The sequence below is a fragment of the Leptonychotes weddellii genome, chromosome 10 (assembly GCF_054177405.1).
Source record: "Leptonychotes weddellii isolate Sample4059 chromosome 10, ASM5417740v2, whole genome shotgun sequence".
Lineage (NCBI taxonomy): Eukaryota > Metazoa > Chordata > Mammalia > Carnivora > Phocidae > Leptonychotes > Leptonychotes weddellii.
In genome coordinates this window covers 110,764,260-110,773,835 of record NC_138378.1, presented here as the reverse complement: position 1 = coordinate 110,773,835, position 9,576 = coordinate 110,764,260, and the positions used below count along the sequence as shown (strand labels likewise).

General features: G+C 42.9%; 2 protein-coding genes across 2 annotated transcripts in view; both read right to left on the bottom strand.

The window, feature by feature from the left end:
* Positions 1-441: 441 nt before the first annotated feature.
* RDH14 (retinol dehydrogenase 14) lies at positions 442-5,573 on the bottom strand. Its single transcript, XM_006732975.3, has 2 exons — positions 5,079-5,573; positions 442-1,516 (listed from the first exon to the last, which is right to left on the bottom strand). Exons 1-2 carry the CDS (start codon positions 5,478-5,480, stop codon positions 899-901), a joined length of 1,020 nt encoding a protein of 339 aa, XP_006733038.2. The 5' UTR covers positions 5,481-5,573; the 3' UTR covers positions 442-898.
* Positions 5,574-7,906: 2,333 nt separating this feature from the next.
* NT5C1B (5'-nucleotidase, cytosolic IB) overlaps positions 7,907-9,576 on the bottom strand; it is a 33,318-nt gene continuing 31,648 nt past the window's right edge. Inside the window, exon 10 of the mRNA XM_081797309.1 lies at positions 7,907-8,938. Coding sequence (XP_081653435.1) covers positions 8,606-8,938 — 333 coding nt within the window. The 3' untranslated portion in view covers positions 7,907-8,605. The remainder of the gene's footprint in view (positions 8,939-9,576) is intronic.

The window sequence follows — 9,576 nt, the reverse complement described above, 5'->3', positions numbered from 1 at the left end:
CAGCTCATGGACAGTCTCATATATGTATTAAGGAGTTTATAAACTTTAAATGAAAATGGTTTGTAAATTACCATATTCTGCAAAGTCCTTTCAGGAACTGGCAAAGGAACATATTTATAGGGAGACTCTACCCCTGCAATATTGTTATGACCTGTTTCACCCATCCAGATTCTGTATTTGAGACTTCTTTTGAAGAATGAATTCTGCAGCTTAACAAAAAAAGGCTGGAAACCCACTGTTATGGGCAACTGGAAGCCACCACATATTTTTAAGCTGGCGCATGACACCATGACACAGATTTGGGTTTTAGAAATATTACTTCTTAATGCAGTATGCAAGATATGTGGGAAGAAAGGACAGTGGGCATACCAAGATCAGTGGAGGTTAAATAAGATGATAAAGGACTCATTTCAGTGAAACTTGTAAAAAAAAAATACACAATTAAGAATTTGCATCATTAAATTTATTCCAAGTAAGAACTGTGCATACAATAGGCATGTTATTTTCACACAAAAACCGGCACTGCAATAAAAATAATTAACATTTTGGCCATGAAACTCAAAAGATATTTGAAAAACTTCTCAAGGTGTTTAAGTCACTGGATTCTTTAATATTTGTAATCCATGCTTGCTCAATTATAATTTCTAAAGTATATGACAATTATACTGCTTATTTTACTATTTATTATGCTTATTATATATTAAAGACATCTGTTCTGAAATTTTATGTTCTCCAAAAAATAACTTTTGAGTAACTTCGAAATATCCATATGTACCTCTCAGTAGTATTAGTGTAAAACCCAAACTGTTTTCGAGTAGCAATTACTCAAGCCACACCATTTCTGATTACAGATAGAACTGGCAGCCAGTGTTACAAATAGCTCTTTCACTCCTTGTTCCTATTTTAATATGCCAACCATTACTTCACTGATATCCCAGAGTTTTCTTGCAACAGACTCATCCATAGCTTTGGGCAAAAGTTCTACCTCTTTACAATCTCCGAAGTACTTTCCTGACACACCTTCTACCTCAGGTGAAGAGGCTAAATAAACTGAAGTCTGGGCCCCTTCTACTGGAGTTTTGAAAAAAGCCCATGACACCAAATTGAAAAGTGGTTTGACCAACAGTGGAATGTGTATGTGCCGGCCAAGATTAGTCCGCACTATACCAGGGTGTAATACATTGACAGTCACGTTTGTGCCTTCTAAGCGGCGGGCTAGTTCTCTGGTAAAAAGAATGTTAGCCAGTTTGCTCCGACTATAACAAAAGCTTTTATTATAGCTCTGTTCACTGTTCAAGTCTTCAAAGTTGATGTCTCCATATTTATAAAGTTTGGAAGAAACTACCACAATCCTGCTGGGAGCTGAACTTTTGAGGAGTCCAAGGAGAAGATTGGTGAGTAGGAAGTGCCCCAGATGGTTCACTCCAAACTGCATCTCAAACCCATCTTCGGTCTTCATATAAGGGCATTGGAAGATCCCTGCGTTGTTGATTAAGACATCCAGTCTAGGTTCTTCCTTTAAATGTCAAAAAGAGAATGGGGCAATTAGGAATACAGGCCTACAATGAAATTTTTAGAAGTTCTTACAAACTACTAAAATTCCATAAAGTGCCTCTGTGGGTTTTCAACAATTGGGGGGCGGGGAGTGGAAAGACTTGCATGTTTAATGGAGGCCTGGCCTCGTGCTTTTCACATGCTCTCTCATCTACCCTCACCAACGCTGTGAGCAAACTAAGCACCCAAGTGAGGTGATTTGTGCAGTATCACAGGGCTCTTGGGTGGCAAACAAAAACTGGAAGATGAAATCTTCTGACACCAATGCCCCTGTTTTTAGTTAGTAAACTAGCTTGCTTTTCTTTTTTTTTTTTTAAAGATTTTTTTATTTATTTATTTGAGAGAGAGAGAAAGAGCACAAGAGGGGGGAGCGGGAGAAGGAGAAGCAGACTCCCTGCTGAGCAGGGAGCCCGATGCGGGACTCCATCCAGGGACTCCAGGATCATGACCTGAGCCGAAGGCAGTCGCTTAACCAACTGAGCCACCCAGGCGCCCCTAGCTTGCTTTTCTAACTGGGAGTTTCACATCATAGCTAGAGAGTCGATGTAAGCTAGGAAGTGGAAATATGGCAGAAGGCAGGTCAGCATGATTTATTCCCAGAGCTGCTATTATCAACACCAGGAGCAAACTAGGACTGCTTCATTCTGTACTCTTCTAAGGGTAAATGGTACCATGGGGATGGAGCACACAATAGAAAGGGTGAGGGATGCCAATTAAAACTGGAGAGAACATCATGACTAAATCAAAGAAACGTTAAGAAAAAGATTGATTAGGTAATATAAAAATATCAGAAACAAAGCAATGAATCATAAATACTAAGTCTCACAGTAACAGCAAAGGACATTTAGAGAGGAGTTAGGACCAACAAACACCTTTAACCTCTATTATAAATTTAGAATTCTGTTCTTTTTTTCCCTACCTCTTTCAAACTCTGAAGGACCCCCAGCTTAGGGGATCTATTATAGTCAGAATTTTACACTTTGTACCCTCCTGCATTTCTCCAGAGTTAAATGCTAAAATTTAGACTCCTCAAAAGGAAGTCTTTTCATTCTTTAATTCATGTAAGTTGGTTTTCCTTAGCTCTTTCTGGGCTCCTCTCTGTTTCTTTTGATGGGCAGAGAAAAAGAAATGTACAACATGTTCCAGGTGTAAAGACACAGTGATGACCGACGATTAAATTAATTTGAGGTCAAATTTCGAATTTCACTGGCCCTTTTGCCAAGTGTAAGTAAAAAGAAAAATGTGTTAAATTTCACAACTGTTATCACAGCCTACCTGCCAGAGGATTAACTATTTATCATTCTGTCTGTCTAAGCACCTTTGGCTTTTCCAACAGTCAACTTCAAAAAGAAGGCAAAAGTTCACCCGTGGGGGAAAGAAAGGAGTGTTCTTTTTTCACTAATCCTTTGGAAGAGTTTCCTGTATTAATCATTTCCGAGCCATCATTCTTTGCTGGGCTTGTGTTATTTTAAGACTTTATCATTCACTATTTTTTAAATTCTAGGAGATAAATGACATAAATACCACGAATACCAACCTGTGGGAAATTTATACTTCCATTTAAAAAAAAAATCTGCTTATAGTCACTGGACTTCAGAGCCAGAAAGAAACTTAGTAAAGTTTATCTCCTTAACTTTTAATTGGTTCTGTCTCAAGTGGCCAAAGTAATAAAATGCCTTAAGTGTCTGAAATGAGAAGCATACCCGGACTCATCTACATTTTTAATGAACAACAGGAAGACCCACTTTTAATGTTTCAACATCTTTTGTATACTAGTATTATTTCTTATTTCTTAACCTGATAATGAAATACTAGCCATTAAGACAAACAAACAGAAAACCTCCCTGTATCTGCAAGTTTCCAAACTGTGCATCAAGGTGCCCCAGAGCCTCACAGAGCTCACACCTTCAACATTAAATTGTGCTAAATTCCTTTCAATGGTGTCCTATCTTTGTAAAGCTGAGTTTTTGGTAAAATGCAAGTATTATGTTAAATATCAATTTAGAACAAGACATGGGGGTGGACATTTTCAATCTGATTCCAAATACTGAGGTGGTGATACACTAAACAACAGGTGCACATTTCCCATTAGTAATTATGGTTATTGAAGAATGAAATATCTTTTTTCTTTCAATTATGTGTATTATTTTCTCAAACAGCTACTAAGTTGTTAGGACATAAATACTTATTAGGTTGTTTGGACCTAATTGCTTAATAAACCGATAGATATTTCCTTTGGCCTACTGGCATCATGAAAAAATTAGAAAGTCTGGGAACCTCTGCTGTAGACTCAAGAGGCTCCATTTCATATGGGCACCTTTCTCACACCAGCTAATTTTAAATTTCACTCTTCTATATGCCCTTTTGCAAGTCACTTCTGCAGGAAACTCTTCTACCTCAATTTCAACAGAGGACATCCACCTCAGTGGAATATTTATCATCTAAACAAAGATTCCTACACCTCACAGGCAGGCAGCAGGGGTATAGAAAGAAAGGGCTTTGGAGACAAATCCTGGGCAAATTATTTGGCTTATCTATGCCTTTGTTGCCTAACTTTGTAAAATGGGGATAATAATAATGCCTAAGGGCGCCTGGGTGGCTCAGTCATTGTCTGCCTTGGCTCAGCTCATGATCCCAGGGTCCTGGGGTGAGCCCTGCATCGGGCTCTCTGCTCAGTGGGAGGCCTGCTTCTCCCTTTACCACTCCCCTGCTTGTGTTCCCTATCTCGCTGTCTGTCAAATAAATAAAATCTTAAAAAAAAAAAAAAAAAAAAAGCCTATCAGGGTTACTGAGGATTTGATGACAATAATAGCCAAAGGCACTTTAATTTCATTAAAAAATTTTTTTTAAGTATCTGAAATTCTTCGAACAGCTCCTGGCACATAGGAAACCTTCAATAAATACTAAGTATTGTATTTATTTCTGTCCCCGTTTAGAGCACATGGCTACTGGGATTCCTAGCTCCTATCTATTTAGAAATCAGGCCAGAGACTGTTGAAGGAGCTGGTGCTAATGAATCCACTGGTGTCAGAGAGCTAAACTTCCTACCCCAGCAGAGGGGGTAAAAAATGCTTCAAGGTCTCTGGCTCTCAGCTCTGAAAGATGACTTGGTGCACGGACTTCAGACACAGAAACAAACAATCCTAAGACCTGACGGATCTTCCCCTGGGCCGTCCTCACATAACAAAAGGAAATATTCAGAAACTGGCTAATTTTCCTCTTGGGGCCATTGTTTTCTCAGCATCTTTGGAAAACAGAGGCCTTTCCTAAAACCAATTTCCCCAGTCTGCACTCCCAAGCCCTCATACCATTCGACGGTTTTGACTCTTAGGCTCGGTCTTTCCCAAGGTCACACCCCCTGGACTCTGGGCGGTCACACCCCCTGGACTCTGGGCGGTACCACCCCCTGGACCCCCCCGCACCCTCCCCCCCTCCCCCCCCCCGCTCAGCCCCCGGCCCCGCCTCGCCCGCCGCAGAGGCCCGCGCCCGTCCCGGATCTCCAGCTGGTTCCCGGAGCCCCACACCTGGAGCATCTCCTGACAGAAGGCGCGCACCGAGCGCAGCGAGGCGAGGTCCAACTCCTTGACGACGAGCTCGCCGGCCTCGCCGGCCTCGCCGGCGTCAGAGCCCGGCTCGGGGCCCCCGGCCTGGCGGAGCTCACGGCGGAGCTGACCCGCCGCCTCCTCGGCGCGGTCGTGGTCGCGGCAGCCCATAATCACCCTCGCCCCCAGGCGCAGCAGCTCGGCTGCCGTGGCGCGGCCCAGGCCGCTGTTCGCCCCAGTGATCAGCACGGTCTTCCCGTGCATGAGGCCCGAGTTCCCCTCTCCGTGCAGCCGCTGGACACTGGGCCCCACGAACCGCCGGGCCGCCAGCCACAGGGCCCCACCCAGTGCGGCCAGGAGTGCCGCTACGGTAGCTATGGCCATAGCCGCCGGGGCCGAGGGCCCACCGGCCCCCCTGCGCGGGACTTCCGGAGTCGCGGCACGCCGGGTACCGAGGCTGCCACCTGCACGCGAAGAACTCTGGGGCGGGGCCTGTTGCCGCCTGACGGGGCGGCGTGGGGCATGCTGGGACTTGTAGTTTTCCTTCCGAGGGCGCTGGATTGGTTAGGGCAGTACGGCGCCCTGAGTCGCGGTGACTCGGTGGAGCCGGCCCATGGAGGGTGAGCATAGGCCCCAGAGTGGTGGTGGTTGACCCGGTGGGAATGCCTTATGAGTATTTTGAATTTACAAATCCCACATATCAGGGCTTGCTTAGTGTGTTTTCCGTTAAGGATTCCTGGGACTTGTTACCCTCGGTGCAGTTTCCTTTCACCCCCAGGAGAATGAGTGGTTCCTACCCTCTGGAGTCTGAGGAAGAGCTCTTTTTTATTATGATGAGGCGAAGAACTTAGCAACGTGAACCAGTCCAAAACAGAATGGACCAGTGGTTCTCAGATGTTAGCTTAGTATCAGAATCCCCTGCAGAGCTCCTAAAAACAACACAACCCTCTCCCCCCAACCCCGTCCCCGAAATTGAAGGGCCCCAGTACCAGAGTTTAGAATTCAATAGGTTCCAGATGGGACCTGAGACTTTGCATTTCTAGGAAGTTCCCAGGTGATTCCGACGCTGCTGGTTTGTGGACCACAGTCTGAGAACTGAAAACCATTATGTCATTGATCTCTATAGCAAAAGTCATCCTCCAGTGGTCTTACTTGATACTGGTAGAGATATAGTGGGAAAGCCTGGACTTACTCTAGACACAGACGTCTGAGTAGACCCATTCACAAGTGCTTCCACACCTCCTCCAGGAGACGATTAAATTAATCATGGAAGGGAAAGTGCTTTGTACACTGTAAAGTGATTGAAAAATGTCAGGGCTATTGCCACAGGGACCCATCTTCAAGCGGCAAACTTCATAGTTTTTAGACCAAGCTCTTCTCAAGTCCTCATTCATTCATCTACTCACCCATCAGATATGTGTAAGGCCCCATGCCCTGGGAGAGTCACAGAGAACGAGGACACCATTTCTGCCCTCAAGGTGCTTATTGTCTGGTACAGAGACAGAGACCTCCCCGGCCACAGCCCCCATTCTAGAATCTTCAGGACAAGAGAAGAGACACACAACCTGTATAGTTTGAAATAAACTCCCTAGATTATTTTGATAAACTCTCCCCCACTCCTGTACATTTGTGAAGGATGTAACATGCAGTGAACAGTCACATTACAAATAGAAGAAGATTAGAATGCCAGAAGGTGGTTTCATGTGAGTGCTGGAGATGGAGCTCACAGGTGGGAAGGAGCACTGTCCCTGGGGATTCCACAAGGCACCAGAGCAGAAATCACCAGGCATGGGCCTTTATTCCACCCTTTCTGTAATTTGAAGCTACCTCTCAAACTCACTGATCCCGGAGCACATCTGTTTCCTCTTTCTTTTTCAATCTATCTGTATTTTTCCCATCCTTCAAAGTTCACCTCAGTTCTGTTGTCTGATCACCTCCAGCCCATGCAGATCTCTGCCTCAACTTTCTGTGTGACCCTTGCTTGGCACTGAGGACAAACAGCCCTCTAGTGTTGACTATATCAGTTTGCATGCTTAACTTACTCTACGGATTGTTCGAGGTTTTAAATTTCCTAAAGGATGGGATTATGTCTGAGTTTCTTTTGTGGTCTTCACACTGGAGAATGCATAGAAAACAGTAGGTACTCAGTGAGTGTCATGACTGATATATTTTGGACTAGCTTACATCAAATTAAGAAGCAGAGCAAAAGCTATGTATCAGCAGCAGTCTTCTTTAACTAGAGCTGGGGTGGAGTATGTATATATGCATGCACTAGAGAGAGAGGTGGGGGTAGAAGGAACAAGAGAGGGCATGAAGAGGGAAGGAGGAGGGAAATCCCCAGATCTGCTATGTAACTGCTGTGTACTTTAAGCATAGAACAATGGAATGACTAATCTGTTCAGGATGGGTCCTATGGCCATGGAATTAGTAAGAACAACTTGACGTGGAAGGCTATATAACACAGAGAAAATAGATTATAGCTTTTGAAGTAAGACCTGATTTTGAATCTAAGTTCTACTATTTATTAGCTGCACATTATTGGACAAGCTACTTTTTCTTTGTGAATCTTAAATTCTTCATTGATAAAAAATGAGGTAACAATACTATTCTGTTACAAACATTTGGTTTGTAAGAAAATGAGGTGGCATGAAAATAACCAGCTCACTGTGACTATTATGCAGTAGATTATGGTTAAAAAACAGTCAGTGTTTCTTGAAAACAAAACAAAAATAACAAAAGAATGGTAACAGTGAAAGGCTAGGATACTACACTTCATGTTACATTTTGAAGTGGTAGCCACGGCTTTTTTTCCATGTAATCATTGGACCTACCTGCCAGGCCCAGAGCCAGAGACTTCAATATGAAGTCCTGTGGTCCAGAGGCAATGCACCCACCAGGTAAGCTTCGAAGAAGCTTTCTCAGGAGCTTCTGTCTAGAACTCATCTTAGATGGAAAGTACCCTATATGAATAACCTGCTGATTTATTTCTGAATGAGCAGTGTCAGAATTGGTATACTCATGCAGATGGAGTGACCTTTTAATTTTGCATTGATTAAAAGGCTGGTCACAGAGGCAACAATAAAAAACTCTAATTTTCAAGGGTGTGTTTAACCCTTCTCTTTCCTTCTTTGAAGACCAACATTCTACAATGATGATGGGTAACAATTCATTCTATCTACTAAGTACATGCAAAAATGAGCAATGCTTTGTAAAACTAACTAGGCTTTAGCCCTTTCCGCATTCAAGCATCCTAGTTACAAGCTTATCCTAAAGAGTCATTAGTATGACTTACACACAAGGGTAGGTGAGTTGTGTTCAACAGCTCACAGAGAAGTAGCTTGAAGGTAACTTGAGGGTTCAAAACGTTTTCAAGAGGAACAAGAGGAAACCTTTCCAAATGAACCAAGTTCGGGCCCAGTCTTCTGAAATACCTATGTAATTACCCTAGAGATCCACAAGAAGTGGCTTCTGTAATACCAGGCTTACTGCTTTATTTCTCTTCCCCATCCCTAATTGTTCATTTTCTGACTAATGCCATAAGGTACATGAGCTGTGATGGTGCCGAACTTCTGTGCCCCTTCAATGTGGAACATGTGGTCATCAAAGAAAATGTGGGGCCTTATCTTCACCAAAATGGGACCTTTGGGGGCTCCAGCAAGGAAAAGAGCTTCGTCTATCTCTAGACCCCAGCGGCGAAGGGTTTTCAGCACTCGGGCGCCTGAACTGGCTGCACTCCTAGCTGTAACCAGGTAGGTCCTGATAGGGCAAAGTAACCGTTCGTCTTTGGCATAAAACTTCTTTTGCAGTCTGCCTAAATCTTCCAGAAAGCCTTTTAAGGGACCCTGTAAAAGGAACATATGTCACAGCTATGATCCAGTGAGCTAAAGGAAGTGAATGCTGAAAAGGCAGAGGCTTATAAGAGGTTATAAAAGGTTATAGTACTGCATTAGACATGCAGTATTCTAAGGCCAATGGAACAGTCCTGAAACTCCTTGCATTTATGTGAGTGTATTTCCTTGTATGGAACTATCCTTGCATTCCTAGAATAAATGTAGGATGACCATATAATTTATTATCTAAACATTGATGTTTTAAGAGTGAAAGTTTCTATAAAAAGTAAAAGGGCAACAGACATAGATTATCCATGGCTAAATGGGATACTCTAAATAAAGTTTGGTTAATCACCAAAAGAACTATTTTAGTTTTCTTTTTGTGAATTGCACACTTTAATATTATGAAGTATACTCCTTTATCTAGTTCAGTGCCTTCTTGGCTCGAATCTAGCCTTGTCTTATATTTACAATTACCTGTGTATCTTCACACTTACTTTTATCTTCAACCTTTCTGAACACCTAGTTTTAGCTGTTTCTCTGGAATAGAGCAAGATTTGGATTCTGCTATGTGTTCCAATCTGGAAGTCTTAATTTTTAAAACAAAGTTGAGTTTTAGGCCATTTAAATTTATTGGTATTACAAATATA

What these genes read in the sequence shown, in the direction of transcription:
- RDH14 (XM_006732975.3), bottom strand. Translation starts at nt 5,480, where the DNA reads ATGGCCATAGCTACCGTAGCGGCACTCCTGGCCGCACTGGGTGGGGCC. An exon ending in TCTGTCAGGAGATGCTCCAG is followed by an intron (nt 1,517 to 5,078) that starts GTGTGGGGCTCC and finishes TGACATTTAAAG; the next exon opens with GAAGAACCTAGACTGGATGT.